The sequence below is a fragment of the Nuphar pumila genome, chromosome 2 (assembly GCF_984573655.1).
Source record: "Nuphar pumila chromosome 2, dmNupPumi1.hap1.1, whole genome shotgun sequence".
Lineage (NCBI taxonomy): Eukaryota > Viridiplantae > Streptophyta > Magnoliopsida > Nymphaeales > Nymphaeaceae > Nuphar > Nuphar pumila.
The window spans coordinates 102,595,254-102,611,239 of record NC_143250.1 but is presented as its reverse complement, the minus strand read 5'-3'; the positions used below and the strand labels follow the sequence as shown (position 1 = coordinate 102,611,239).

The window sequence follows — 15,986 nt, the reverse complement described above, 5'->3', positions numbered from 1 at the left end:
CATGTCCCGATTTTTGCCGAAGGCCCGAGCACAAACGCCTCCACCAAATATTCGGTTGGACCAGGCTGTCCCAAAGGTTCTCGTCACGCAACCAGCCTAGAGGACAGAACAAGTGGATCTTTGTTCGAGAGGACACCCCCATTGCTCTCTCTCTCTCTCTCTCTCTCTCTCTCTCTCTCTCTCTCTCTCTCAAGTGGGAGATGGCCAGCTTGGCCAAGATGAAAAAACAAAATGAGTGCCCCAATTCCAACTCAAACAAAGCTGTGATCGATGAGTATAAAGACGACAACATACGCAACCAACGTGGAGAAAGCACATGTTCACCTTTTGACCAAAATCATGTGGACTTTAAGGACGAGAATCACCAAAAAAAAAAATGGGCTTGACCAAGACTCGATGGCCGAGAGGGGATCCAGGGAGCGCTTAAGTGCCCAGGGTATGTGACCCACCCAATCACATCACAGCATTGCAAGGGGCCACTCATGTGATTGGCTGAATCTCATACCTGGGGGCACTTAAGCGCTCCCTGTATCTCCTCTGGACACCTCCTCCCTTTGTCTATAAGAATGAAGACGAGGGAGTAGGAGAACATGAGAGAGAGGGAGAGAAGTGAGTTGCCGTGTTATCATCATGTATCAGCCAAAGCCGCAGATGGGTGAACCAGCGCTGTACCCCTACCAGACTACAGGCATGCCTGTGAGTTCATGCCCTCCTGCGCCCATGAACGTCCAATATCAGGCGCCGGGAACCTGGACAACCGGCCTTTGCGATTGCTTCGATGACTGTGCCAACTGTAATCTCTCTCTCTCTCTCTCTCTCTCTCTCTCTCTCTCTCTCTCTCTCTCTCTCTCTCTCTCTCATGATGCTGTCGAATAATGATAGGTTGTGTCACTTGTTGGTGCCCATGCATCACATTCGGCCAGATTGCTGAGATTGTGGATCGTGGTTCGAATAGTGAGTACTCTCTGTCACACTCTAAGTGAGATTTCTTTGATCGTGCCGGGTTCTAAAGGGATTCGGGAGTTACTGATGTTCGTCTGCGTGTGTGGGTGCAGCGTGTGCGATGAGCGGGGTGCTGTATTTTCTGATCCAGTACTTGACGGGGTGCGCCTGCTTGTATTCGTGCACCTACCGGACCAAACTGAGGTTGCAGTACAATCTGCACGAGCACCCCTGCGCCGACTGCTTGGTCCATTACTGCTGCGAGCCCTGTGCTCTTTGCCAGGCTTACAGGGAGCTTCAGAACCGTGGATACGACTTGGCCATTGGTAACTCTCTCTCTCTCTCTCTCTCTCTCTCTCTCTCTCTCTCTCTCTCTCTCTCATATGATTTATATTCCCTGGCTTGTATTTATGAAAGGTTGGCAAGGAAATCTTGAGAAGCAAGCTCGAGGGGTGACCACACCTCCAACCATGGGAGGAGGGATGACTCGCTAAGACGCGTTCAGTTCATTGTATCGTGTAAAGATTTCGATTTGCATATTTTCCAGTAGCCTATCAGTATTCCGTTTCCCTTGGCTTTCTGTAATGATAATAGCTGTTGTTTTCCACTGGAAATAAGATCGGATCTCACAGATTGCATCCTTCAAATAAACAATGCCATGTGGGTTACCTAATATATTATTAGGTTACATATTTGTATCCTGATCATTACTTATCGATAGTTGGAATTCCATTAAAACTTGAGTTTGGATGTGTTTTAATGATACATTATTATAACCTCCAATTTTCCGTCACTACCATCTATTTGATATGCATTGTGGTGCGCATTGCTGGGAAAACTTACGATCAGACTTTCTGGGGAGCTGTACGGTAGGTTATATTTTTAATTCCCACCCAACATCTCACTTGCAAACCATGGGATGCGTTTGGACAATTACAGGAACCTCACGATATTTTTCACTCTCCGATTTGCAATTATTTGTAATTTACAGGTTTGAAAACCGACCGATATGTATGACTGTCAATATATCGGGTATGTACACTAACCAAATTATCAGGTTCGAGTCTTGCCGTGTCACAAAAATAAAATCCCAATCCTAGATCTGTATAATTTTTACTAAAAATACATATAAAATAATGGATTCGGATAAGATATTCAGCAAAAAATTCGAGTCAAGTTAAGCATATGACTAATATCATAATCCAAACACAGCCCACATTTAGCTCTGATCGAGTTCAGGTCAACCCAAATATCATACAAATCAACACTTCTTACGCCATAGCCAAAAATTTGGATTCAAATATGATCAAGTACCCGATACAAACCCGACCCGTCGACAGCCCTAGGACCCAAGGGATATCCATACTTCTGGCGAAAACCAAAATGAGGCCGAGCAAGTCAAGCCCACGTAAGTTTTTTCACGCGTCCTATCCTCCTTATCCACATACTCGGTCAAATTGCAAGCATAGGCCTATCTTTCTAGGAAACCCAAATTCAGATGTAATATATGATGAAAAGTCAAAACCAGACTTGTTTTTTAATTGGAGAGAGAAATGCAGAGCTAGAGTTGCCTGCCAGCATTTCAGTGGACCCCTGGTTACTGGTTAGCATAAGTTGATTGGACAAGAATGTGTCGCTATTTGACAATTTGTTCAAAATGTTGGGTTTTCTGAGTTTTAAAGAAAAGAATTGGAAAATGTGATTGAAATTTTTCATTTTGGATTCGACTCTCTTGCCCTAAATTTCAAAAACAATTTAATCTTTTCTGAAATTTCAAAATTTGTGATAGGTCTTCTAGAAACTGTCAAACAGATAATAATGCTGCATAACGAACCCAGATAGCTCAAGCTCTGCTATAATTTGCCTAAAAAATAAATGAGCCAAGCTTGATCAATGGCTCAAGCACGTTATAAATAAATGAGCCGAGGTTGAGCAGGCATTCAAGCTCGGTTAAGTTTTATTAACCCAATTAAGTACGGTCTATGTAGATATATAATGCTGTAAATTTGTATACTAATAAAAAAATGGGTTTCATCCCAATGGGTAAGGTGTCGGGCTTTTTCTGTAAAGCAGAGGTTCATGCCAGGAAATGTAGAAGCGTGAGGCCCATTTTTGAAGTTAAGGTTAAAAGTTTGGCCCCAAATGAAATTTTCCCTAAAAATTGATTTCACATGTTAAAAATTAAAAATTCTATTTAGCTTAATATAACTCGAAGAAAAGTCTCAAGTCAGAGCTTGTGCCAACTGTAATCTCTCTCTCTCTCTCTCTCTCTCTCTCTCTCTCTCTCTCTCTCTCTCTCTCTCTCTCTCTCTCTCTCTCTCTCTCTCTCTAGTCTCTACTGCATTACTTTGAAGTTAAGAATAACGAGTGTTGGTGACCAAACTTTGTGATTGGTATTAAATTCTGCATGGGTCAGACTGCATTGCACTGGATCGAATGGGATCCAAATATGTCTGGATCTAAGTCATTTGGTCCAGTTACAGGTCCATCTGCATCCAGGTATCATTGGGACAACCTTTCCAACTATACAACCAATCATATTTCTGTGGGACCCATGTTTCGTCAGTTATTGGCAGCCTGCACTCTCATGGTATTGGTCAGAAAGGTGATCTTGCTATGGCTGTTAATTCATCGGTTTGTCTTGGGAGCCAACGTGACCCGAACCTGAATATCCAGGTATGGGCATAAAAATGTTGACCCAAATGTTATTTGGGATCTGCACTGAGTGACATGTGGGCTGGATTTGGGCTATGAGCTTTGCTGAATATCCAACCCAAGTTACCTAACCAAATTGACTTTTTTGGCCTAGATGCAGAAACTAGACTAAGTACAGTTACACCAGACTGTATAGAACAGGCTCATGGTCTGGTTGCACCTGGGTCCGTCCGGCTTTCAACCTGGTAATGTGTTAGACGCTGGTGGACTCAAGCCATGACCTGTTGGTTAAGATGGTACAATTGGCCCTGTTTATTGTTATCTTTTGTCATTGGGGTTTTTTTATATTATAACATTAACATATATGAAGTGCTAGAAAAGTAGGTGGGTTGGATAGTATGGCAATTAGGCTCACAAAAGTTAGCTCAGAGGCACACGTTCAATGCATTGCCATCAAAAAGAGAGTTGACCCTCTTAGGAATAAATCCTCAATGCAATGGGATTCATGCAATCATGCTCTCAAGATACAATCAGATGTTTGCCTACATATAAGAGAATGGTTTAAGTCAGCCATCCGGAATATCCAGGAATCTGAACTAGGTGTCAAAGAATGGTTTAAGTCAGCGGCGGATCCAGGAATCTGAACTAGGTGTCAAATTTCAGACTCTATGCGTATCGGGACAAGCAACAAACAGAGATAACGTGGTTCGGCCTTAATGGCTTACATCCACGGAGGAAAGAGGACTACACATATTTCATTACTTTACAATGCTGGGCTACACATCAATATATAGACCTTCTGGTTTCCTATTACGGCTGGGATAAACCATACAGGAAGGTCGAATGCTTATCAACAATAACAGAATCCAGCCGGGCAAGGGGATAAGGATTGAGGTTAATTGCCCCCGTGAGATCCTCTGTATGATAAGGTAAATCAACACTCTCCCTCAAGTTGAGATCCGATTTCAATTAAACCCAACTTGGAGATTATGTCGATGAACAGATCCTTGCTAAGGGCCTTGGTGAGCACGTCGGCTGGTTTCTGATTACTTCTCACATGGCTGGTTCTGATTGTCTTGGACTGAATTTTTTCCCTGATAAAGTGACAATCCACTTCTATGTGCTTAGTTCGCTCATGGAAAACGGGATTGGCGCCGATGTAAAGAGCGGTTTGATTATCATACTTAAGATCCATAGGTTCGTTTGCTGTGAAGCCCGTGTCTTTCAGGATGGATTTTATCCAGATTAACTCGCACGTTGCAGCTGCCATGGTCTTGTATTCTGTCTCTGCGCTGGATCTAGCAACGACCCCTTGTTTTTTACTCCTCTACGTAACCAGGTTACCCCCAAGAAAGCAGCAATATCTGGAGGTTGATCTTCTATCGTTCATGTCACCTGCCCAGTAAATCCTGTGATGGATAAGTTGTTGCTTCTTTTTAAGAGAATGCCTTTACGAGAAGTTCCCTTGAGATACCTTAATATTCTGTAAGTTGCGTCTAAGTGTTGTTGTCTTGGAGAGTTCATGAACTGGCTTAGAAGATTGATAGAATAAGCTATATCAGGACGTGTGACAGTTAGGTATATTAAGTGGCCTATTAGCCATTGAAAGCTGTCTGTATTGTTGATGACCTCTCCTTCGTTTTTCATAAGTTTGAGATTGACTTCCATGGGAGTGTTGGCTAGCTTGGCTCTAAGGGTACCTGTTTCTTTCAATAAATCTAGGGTGTATTTTTGTTGACAGATAAAAGTTTCCTTCTTGGATTGTGCAACTTCAATATCGAGAAAATACCGAAGCTGCCCTAAGTCTTTGATTTCAAATTTTTTGTTTAGGGCTACTTTTGGTTTTGTTTATTGATCCCTGATCATCACCTGTTACTATTATGTCGTCTACGTAGACCAATACTATGGTGGTTCTGGTGTCTTTGGTCAAGACGAACAAGAAATTATATATCTGCAGTGCTTCTTTTAAAGCCAATGCTGGTGAGGTTCTCATTGAGCTTGGCGTACCAGGCTCTTGGAGATTGCTTAAGGCCATAGATTATTGAGTTTGCACACTTGATTTTTTTGAAGTTTTCCTCTAGGCAAGGTGGAATATCAATAAATATTTCTTCAAGATTTTCATGAAGAAAGGCGCTCTTTACGTCCAACTGGTATAGAGGCCACTTTTTTGTGGTGGCTACAGATAGGAGTACACAGATGGTATTCATTTTTGCCAATGGGGGCAAAAGTTTTGTTGTAGTCGATTCCTTCCACTTGAGTGTATCCTTTGGCCATCAATCTGACCTTGTATCTTTAATGGAGCCATCACTTTTGTACTTGATGCGATAGGTCATCGACATCCTACTGACTTTTTTTAGGCTGGGAGAGAAATGATGTCCCACACATTGTTTTTTCTTAGGGTTTCCAGCTCTTCTTCTTGCATAGCTTTTCAACATTCAGATTTGGAGTTATTGTTGTTGTTGAACTTTCTTCTGTCACCCATGAGGATCGAGAGGATGGAAACTATATGCGTATAGGAACAAGCAACAAACAGACATGATGTGGTTCAACCTTAATGGCTTACGTCCACGAAGGAAAGAGGACTACACATATTTCATTACTTTACAATGTTGGGCTACACATCAAATTATAGACCTTCTGGTTTCCTATTGGGGCTAGGATAAACCATACATGAAGGTTTAATGCTTATCAACAATAACATAATCCAGCCGGGCAAGGGGATAAGGATTGAGGCTAATTGCCCCCATGAGATCCTCTCTATGATAAGGTAAATCAACACTAGCGTGGGCACAAATTCTAAGGTTGGGATATGACATGATCAGCTTGCCATTTTGCTTATCTCGGCTTGACTCAGAAATTGAGCATAGCGAGCCCAGCATAAACATGACTAGCTCGATTGGCTTGACTCGTATAGGTTATTTTACATATTATATATTTTTATATACTTTTATATACATTATATATGTTTTGTACATGAATTAACTATATATGTATATGTATTATACATATATTATGTATATTATCAAGCTTTAAAATAATTTTTTTTAGAAGATGAGCCAGCTCATGATTAGCTCACAATTAGGTCTGGGTGGACACGTGCCACCCTTAGCTCAATGTGGTTCGGACACTGGTCCACGCCTTACACGTAAGCAGATCAGGTCATGCTAAACATGAACTTTCTTGGTCTTTCGCTTTCATTAAAGCATATCTTAATTGGATATGGTGGAATTAGTTGTATTTTTTGTTCTAGTTTAAATTCTTTTGTGAAATTTATAATAGAAAAGGATGAAATACATTACCAAAGGGGGCTCCACTTTTTTGGTAGGATCTGCTAGTGCACACCACCCTGTGTTGGGACTTTGCAAGTTCAAAACCCAATGGTATGCAGTGTAGCTGGTGGAGGTCTGCCTAACCTGAGCTTGCCTATAAAAAAAAGGACAAAATGCCTTCTTATTATGGATTATGTACTTTTTTTACTCTCAAGTTTCAATCTTTTCTTTTTTGGAATTCCAGGATCATTTCTATAGAAGGACAACACATCATTAGACTTGATAGTAAGGATCTCAATTCATGGATAAAAGATACAAAAAGAAGAAGAACAAGAAGGCGAAATTGCAAGAAGTATTAACCTTTTTATAAAATTAATGGTTGAAAAAGAAAAACTAGACCAAAATTAATCCAATAATAAGGAAAAGGGCTGGGCCTTTTTAGTAGTAAGAGTGGGCGGGTATCATGAGATCTAGGGGTGGCAAAACCTGACCCGACCCGCCAACCCGCCTCTTAGGCCGGTTCGGGTTTGGAAAAAATGAACCCGTTTAATAAACGGGTCAACCCGCCTAACCCATTTATTAAACGGGTAGGGTTCGTGTTAGGGGTATGCCAACCCGCCAACCCGCCGACCCGTCAACCTGCCAGCCTGACCCGCAAACCTGAGAACCCGTTTACCCGACCCAACCCATTTATTAAATGGGTTGGCGGGTCGTGTCGGGTTACCCGTTTATTAAACGGCCCGGGTTCGTGTTTGCCACAGCCGACCCGTTTAATAAACGGGTCGGGTTCGGGTTGAGGTATGCTGACACGCCAACCCGCCAACCCGACCCGATTGCCACCCCTAATGAGATCTATGCAGGCCATCGGAATCAACCTAAGGTGGTCGCATAATAGGCTTCTTGTACAACCTGTAATCATACAATAATACGATTTCTTGTTGATGTAAATCATGCACAACACTGATAACAAACTTTGTGTTCCAAGCACACCATTACTGTGGTAGGAGTAGCTTGGTGTAGCACCTGAACAGGATAAGTTCCAAGATTCACAAACCTCATTGAGCCTGCCACTATGAGCACAACTTTGCCAAATCCCATTGTTCAGAAGGATCTGCCACCACCGAAGTGTTGTGCATTTTGGAGGGGACAGATGTAACATGGTCAGGAGGGAATGGAAGGAGGAAGGACAATCAGGAGAGAGGGAACAGAGGGAAGAACGCAAGCCAAGAGGGAGGAAGGAAAGTCAGGAGAGGAGAATATCAAGTAGCGGAGAGAGGCATGGTGGAATGGACTTGAATGTAGATTATTTTTTGTTTTGAACATCAGAATGGTGTTCGCCATTATCAGAAGCCTGGAGTGGTTGCATCCAACAGTTGTAAGCTTCATATATATGATTTTAGCCCTCATATGTCAAATGAGGGATCTGTTTCCATCACATGAGTGCATTTTGAGTAGGACCAACATTTTGTTGTTTTGGGGCCCATGAAATGCTATCATGTGATTGGCTTCGAGCACAAAAGGGATTGCTTAGGGGCCTTTGATATATGAGACGCGCCTGGGCGGGGACATATAGGTTCCTGTCCAGGCTGTGTCCCATGTTTGATATGTGCGAATAACACAAACGGCATTCTACATAGGTGATTTTGGCGGGATGCGCCAATCTCATGATAGCATTTCATTGGTTGCTGCATCATTTGGCAAGTTCATTTCTTTGTGGGTTGCAACAGCAGGCACGGTGGTATCACGTGACACGAGGCCCATGTGAGGGGCTACAAGCACGTGCTAAGGCGCGGAGCGTGAGGCTCTCATTAAGGTGCATGCTAGGACGGTGTTGCGTCTGAGGGCTTTGAGCAACATGAGCAGGACGGGTGCGAAAGTGTATGCACCAGGCGCACGCACATCCATGCGTGTGTGAGAACTCTCAAAAGGAGAAAGATGAAGATGGCTAAGGCACGGCTGGGTCGCACTTGATGGAAGCGAGTGTATGCGGGATCCGTGCCTTAAGAAGGATGCCTTGGTGGGACTGCGATCACAGACCTTAGCTATACAAGTGTATATATATATATATATATACAAACAAATCAGATTTCTCCTTTCAAAATTTAGAACATGTTTGATGTGAAATAAAAAAAATTTACTTTAAAATTAAAATTCTCGAAATACCCTTCACAATTTTAAAAAATGTACGACGTTTGCATTTAAAAGGCCTAACAGTATTAAAAGTTGATTAGATATTTTCAAAATCGCCATCCTTTATATTGGGGTTAGGGTGGTTCTTGGGAAAGGTGATAGAACACCATTTTGCCGAGGATCGATTCTTCTTGGGATTAGGCAGATGGCTTGCCTGGTGGGTGTTCTTTGCGGGCTGGATCACTCACCCAGCGTTTACTATCTAAGAGGCAACGCCAATTAAGTGAGCACGGGAGGGCTCCACGTGGTTAGTAGGAGCTGTCAGTGCACATCTCCTTATGGTGCGATGTTGGGGCTTCGCATGGTTGGTAAGAGCTGTCAGTGCACATCTTCTTGTGGTGCAAGGTTGCAGGTTCAAAACCGTGGGGTCTGCCTAACCCTAGCATGCCTTAGGAAACAAAAAGTAAAAAATTTCCTAAGCAGGTTCCTTGTGATAAAAAAACAAATCATCTTTTTTATAATATTTTGACTATTTCAAAAAGTTTAAAGTTAATAATGTTATATATACATTGTGTGTGGTTCTAAACCAGAGTAAGATGTGGAGGCAATACATAGATCCGCAGTATGATTTATTTAAGATGCTAATAGGTTTAATCCTCTCATGATATAAAGTTTCAACTTTTTGTGATGCAGAGAATAGCACACAACTATTGAGCTGGAAATCATTGATATATGTTGTATTGATTTAATTTGACCAGATAAATGTGTTGGCCATAGCTTGTTTGCTAACGATCAAAACTTGCATAATGTTATTTCACTATGAAAATATGATTTTTTGAGCCATAAAATATTAGTGCATGGTGGGCCGTTGATTTTAGTCCTAAAAAAAATCATTTTGTACTAAATAAATCATGTCATAGGGTGTGATCTACATAAAGAAAAAATATGAAAAAACAGTAATTTATACTCAATAATTTTGTGTTCAATAATGTGTATATATATAATGTTAATTAAGGATGTGATCTACATGGTTTCAATATGAAACGTTTTAAATCAAAATCAAATGTGATTATGAGAAGTAATTAAGCTTTTTAAAAAGGTTCAGAAATCAATGGCTTAGAATTGTCAAAATTTTACTTTAAAAAATCATGTTTTTACATTAAAAGAACACGATCAAGCCACACAACTTGCATTTATGATTCTAGCTTTGATTCATTAGTATCAAATATTATATATATATAAAAGAGAGAGATGGTTAAATTGATTATTAGAAAACACCGGTTGAGTTTACACAAAACAAACCGTAGTCGCCTCTTCTCCTCACTCCCTCCACCTTCCCCACCCTTGGGAAGGAGGAGGCCTTGTATCAAAAGAAACAAATGTGCCATGGTGTTTGTCCTCCTTCTTCTTCTGTCCAATTCCTTTTCATTCCATGTTTCTATTGTTATGCACCGACTCCGACTCCGAATCGTAAGCCATAGACCTAGGCGTCTCCACCATATCGTCGCCGGAGGAGCCGACGCTGCCCACCCTGCTGTACTGCTGCACCACCAAGACGGACGCATTGATGGGGAACTCGGACGACGCCAGGAACGAGCCCACCGGGCCGAGCTCCGCTGAGTCCGTCCTCTCCGTAAGGGCCTCGGTCCGGGCCGACCTCCCCACCAGGATAAGGTTGCACCGCCCGTGCTCCTTGATCGCGGCCACCGTGTCCGCCCTGCCGGACACCTGACTCTCCACGTAGTCGATCGACTCCGAGGAGAAGAGCTTCCCCTTGAAGTCGGTCAGGAATTCCTCGTCGGCGGACCGCTCGTCGACGTCGACGGCGATGCGGACGCTCCCCCGTCGGGCGATGACGGGGGTCTCGACGACGAACCGGACGACGGTGAGGGTGATTCCCGGGTGCTCGGCCATCCGGCAGCCGTAGGCGAGGGCCTCCCGGTCGTCGGGCCCTCCGAAGAAGAAGACGGCGATGGAGTGGGAGACCTCGCTCGCCGAAATTTGGGTGGCGCCGCCGAGGCCGCGGTCGACGAGGATGGCGACCGAGCACGGCGCGCTCTCCAGCACCCTGACGTTCACCGAGTGGAAGGCGTAACCGGCGGGCTCGAAGGCGCCGTCGAGTCGCTGCTGCTTGTGGTAAGGGAGGAGGATGATGGCGGCCCGCTTCTGCTCGGCACTGGTGCAGATGTCCTCGTGTATGTCGGCAAGGTGGGAGATGGCGGTCATGGGGCGGACGGTGACGCTGCTCAGCTGCTGGTAGGCCTCGAAGGCCACGACGATCTGGTCAGAGTCGGGGCGGACCTTGTTCCAGAAGGGGAGGCCGTTGTTTCGGGCCTTGTGGACCATGAGAATGGCGGAGGGGCGCTCCGAGAGCTCCATGAGGTGCATGGCGTAGACGCAGACGGGCCGGCGACTGCGGGTGCCGCGGGACGCCTCGATCAGGTTGATGACGGTGGGGACGTTCCGGGCGCTGTCGAGGCAGGCGAGGATGCGGAGCTGGCTCTCGAGGTTCTTGCGCTGGATGGTCCGGTGCTTGTAGGGGGAGGACTTGCGGGCCGGCTTGTAGAAGGCCGTCACCAGAGGGGTGGTGATGAAGGTGGTGAAGAGGGCCATCATTACCATGATAGCGAACGTCTGGTCGTTCAACACCTGTTTTGGCAGGAGGCGGCGGCGGCACACCCAAAAAACAAAACAAATGAGAATGTCGGCCAAAAGAGAACTCGATCGATTCCATCCACATTGCAGCACAATTAATGATAAGCGATGGGTGGCTTAATAGCAGCCTGCAACGAGCACGAAGTCTTTTTTTTTTTCTCTTTTCGTTTGGTTTTGCAGAGAGGGAGTTGGGTCTCTTCCTTCGAGCAGAGTCTATACCATAAATGGAGAGTGGTGCATGTGATCTCAGTGCCAGACAAGGCATAATCTGAAGAGATGAAAACAAAACAGTGATTTTACACATATAAGATATACTGTTAAGGATGGTGGTTTGGGGTACTTCTAACCAAGTTTGGATTGAGATATACAAGAATGATAAGCACAGAAGGAAGAAAGATGGATATCAGAAACATGGGGAGTACAGTTGACTTAAATGGCATATTAGAAGTGACGATGGAGCCAAAAAAGCCCCACTCATATGTCCAAAGCTTTTGTTTCTAGACTTGCAAAGAAGTGTTTGAAGTAGCACCGACATGATGCACCAGAGAAAAGAGTAAGAATTTTCAACCAAACTTTTAAGAGACGAATACTACATGTTGGCAAGTTGGGGATTAAAAAGCATTTGATTATTAAATGAGACGCCAAGCAAATGTTCCATAAAGAATGAGGTTACAACAGCAGTCTTAGCCTTAAGCATTAGGTTAAGCGTCTTTTTCCCTCGTTTTGTGGAACGTAATTTGTACACACACAAAAAAAGCAACACAAGGAAAGTTCCCTCGAAGAGTTTGATGAATAAGAAAAGAGGACAATTAAGAAAGAGCGGTATAGGAACAAAAAAAAGAAAAAGAAACTTCCATTTAGAGAGCTATCCATTGTGTATGTAATTATGCAGTAAGGCAGTTTAGTAATTTCATTATATATCACGGCAAAGTTGATTTTTTTTTTTGAATAGTCTAAGGGAAACACCCCATCACCGATCACACATTGGCTGGTTTTGGGTTGATAAAATCCTTGAGGTTCCCTTACCCATCTCGAAGTAAGGAACGCCTCCGTAGTTTTCAAACTTGTGAAATGGATCAAGTAACTACATCTACATGGTAGTTTGTGAAAAAAAAATAAAGGCTATTGTTCACGTACAAAATCACGTAAGCAAAAAACAACATGAAACACAATAGAGATGATCATTACCTTCCTATCCTTGCCGATGTTGAGGACGATGAGCTCCACGAGCCCCTTGGTGTTCATGAGTAGCCCGAGTGCGATGGCCTCCCGGAAGGGCATCTTGCACGCCATGGAGATAACGACGGTGCCGATGATCTTGCCCATGCATGCGGTGAAGATGACGAGCACCAGGAGAGCCCAGGACAGCCCTCCCCTGATGGTGGCGACGTCGGTCTTGAGCCCGCTGGACACGAAGTAGAGCGGAAGGAAAAGACCCGAGACGATGTCCTCGATCTTCTCCACCAGCACGCCGGCGAACGGCCCGTCCTTGGGCACGATCAGCCCGACCACGAAAGCCCCGAAGAGCGCGTGTATCCCGATCATGTCCGTGACGAACCCCATGGCCAGCACCAGCGTCAGTGTGAGGCAGACGTAGATCTCCTTCACCGGCTCCCCCTGCGTGCACCTCCGGGCCATCCAGGCGAGCGCCGGCCGGACGGCAGTCACCGCGAAGGCGACGAACCCGATCCCGCAGAGCAGCACCCACAGGGAGATAAGCGGCGACTTGCCGGAGCTCGAGAGGGCGATGGCGAGGGCGAGGAGGATCCACGCCGCGACGTCGTTCACGGCCGCGGCCGACATCGCCATCCGGCCGACGTCGGTGGTGAGGAGCTTGAGCTCGGCGAGGATGCGGGCGAGGACGGGAAAGGCGGTGATGGAGAGGGCGACGCCCATGAAGACCAGGAAGGGAGGGCCGCTCACCCCCCTGGCCATGGTGTGCCTCAGCACGAAAGAAGTGCCGATCCCGAGAACGAACGGCAGGCTGATCCCGGCCACCGCGATTCCCAGAGCCTTCTTGCCCGTCCGGCGGATGGCCTTCGGGTCGAGTTCGAGCCCCACCAGGAAGAGGAAAAACAACAGCCCGATGTTGGCGAGGGTGTCCAGCACGGTCAGGCTCCGCTTCGGGAAGACCAATTCCAGGTACGCCGTGTTGCGACCCAGCGCCGATGGTCCCAACAGGATACCTCCCTGCATCCATCTCATTATATTATTCAAAACCAAAGGAGATAATTTAAAAGAGGACACGCTCTTTGGTTGAGAGAGAGAGAGAGAGTAGGTGTTGGGCTCACGATGATCTCGGCGATGACGCGGGGCTGGCGCATGGGCTTGAGGAGGAAGGCGAGGGTGCGGGTGAGGACGACGACGAGGCAGATCTGGAGGATGATGAGGGGGAGGGCGTAGTCCAGAGGGTTGCTGTCCTGGAACGCCCCGTTCGACGTCGCCGCCATCGGCGCCGGACAGACCGTCTCGTTCGCCATTGTTATTTGCTTCCTCCTCCTTAATTCGCCTACCCAACGATCGGAAACTACTCGGACACGACTCGCTCTTTTCTCTCTCCCTGCAAGAAGAAAAACGAAAAGAAAATTCAGAATGTTGGGGTTTCCGTAGAGAATAGCGGGAAAGAAGAAATCGATTGGATAACGCATTTAAAGGGCACAAGATGTTTGGTTCGATGGAAACCGTTGATTCAGTTGCGAAAACTATAACCAAAGAAAAAGAATCAAACAGAAAACTATTTATTACACGACGAAGAACAAATAGAGCACCAAAGTTTATCTTAAAGGAACGAAAGAAAAAAATCGTTTCCTCTTAGATCATACCAAAAAAAAAAAAATCCGAAACCCTAAACGAGATAAAAAACTTGAATGATCATGACTAATGACACGATCACAGAATCCCTTATTTTTCTTTTTTCTCCTACGTATCAAGGACCATCACCCAAAAAGGAAAACCTAGCACGAAATCTCCATCAATCTATCCACACAACAAATCGTTAAAAAATATCCCAATTTTTTATAAAAAGAAAAAAACAACAATCCCTCGTACAAACAAAACAAAAAGAAAATAACATCGGAAAGGAAAAAAGAAAACCTTTTCCTAAGAACAAAAGGAGGAGGAAAAACCTGAAGCAAGTGATGGAACTCCTCTTTCCCTCTCCTTTGAACAGAGAAGAGAGAGAGAGAAAAAGAGAAAGCGTTGGAAATCAAAGGAGGGATGCACAGAGAGAAAAACCACACCCTGGTTTACACAAGGAGATTGGACGCTGATAGGAAAAGTTTATGGTTAAGAGGGGAGGCAGGTCAGGGGGTCGAATCCCCAATCCTTGCAACCGCTCTCTCGGTATTCCCCAACCGGGAAAGTACCACCTCGATCCCTAACGATGTGCACCTCATCCTTCCCGCCTTTATTTATAGCCCCGCTATTCTGCAGTTCCCATCTGTCTCCAGAATCCGAGTTGGGGTGGGAAACTCGCGACACCACGCGGACTAAACGGGACTGGTTTTCATGGGAATTACGAAGACGCTATGATGTAGAGAATGACCAAAATGCCCTCCTTTTCTTCTTTTTTTTAGAAGGTATTGCTGTTAACGGGTCGGTTTCGTTCGGACTAGGGGAGGGCATCGGGCCGTTTAGAGCCGGGCTCGCCGGGTTTAGGTCGTCCCGGAGATGGCCCGACCCATTTACTAATTGGTCGGGCTTTGGCTCTTGGCTCGGTTCTTAATGGGCCCGGTTCTGAAGAGCAGCCTATGACCCAACCCATTGGCTCCAATGTGTCAATGTGAAGTGGGCCAGGTCCGGCTCTGCCCAAACCCAACTAATTAGTGCAATTAATTAAGTACAAAAATAATTAACAAGTTCCAACTAATTATCTTTTTAGTTTTTATAAAATTAATGCAACTAATTAGCTAAATAATAATAATTATCACGTTACTATGTATTTAATTTTTTATTTTATTTTTACATTATTGAAAATTAATAAATAGCTCAGGCCCAATATCGGTCAGCCTGGTAGCCAACCCAAACCCAGCCCATGTATACAATGGGCTGGGTTTCGGTAAAACCTTGACCCAAAACTGTGACATGGCGGACCAGGTCGGCTTGGCTGATCGGACCGACCGCCCAACCCATTGCCCAACCCTGAGTTCAGACTCAAATGGAACTGGACTCAAACCAGATTTTTTTTTTGTTGATCAGACCCTGTAAATATATCTACAATCATTATTTAGTAGAAATCAAGTTTTGGATCATGTAGGCTTTTTAAGTTTTCAAAAATGAACGGCTCACAATGTACTAAAATTTTATGACTTAAAACAAACTATTTTGATGTTAAAT

General features: G+C 44.7%; 2 protein-coding genes across 2 annotated transcripts; one reads left to right on the top strand and one right to left on the bottom strand.

Moving 5' to 3' along the window:
- Nucleotides 1–589: 589 nt before the first annotated feature.
- On the top strand, nucleotides 590–1,559 carry LOC149846460 (protein PLANT CADMIUM RESISTANCE 2-like). The gene is made up of 4 exons (XM_089998005.1): nucleotides 590–793; nucleotides 883–954; nucleotides 1,056–1,268; nucleotides 1,360–1,559. The coding sequence occupies exons 1-4, from the start codon at nucleotides 631–633 to the stop codon at nucleotides 1,434–1,436; spliced, it is 525 nt and encodes a 174-aa protein (XP_089854131.1). The 5' UTR covers nucleotides 590–630; the 3' UTR covers nucleotides 1,437–1,559.
- An 8,689-nt stretch (nucleotides 1,560–10,248) lies between these two features.
- LOC149846459 (cation/H(+) antiporter 19-like) lies at nucleotides 10,249–14,356 on the bottom strand. Its single transcript, XM_089998004.1, has 3 exons — nucleotides 13,943–14,356; nucleotides 12,840–13,841; nucleotides 10,249–11,645 (listed from the first exon to the last, which is right to left on the bottom strand). Exons 1-3 carry the CDS (start codon nucleotides 14,297–14,299, stop codon nucleotides 10,422–10,424), a joined length of 2,583 nt encoding a protein of 860 aa, XP_089854130.1. The 5' UTR covers nucleotides 14,300–14,356; the 3' UTR covers nucleotides 10,249–10,421.
- Nucleotides 14,357–15,986: the final 1,630 nt, after the last annotated feature.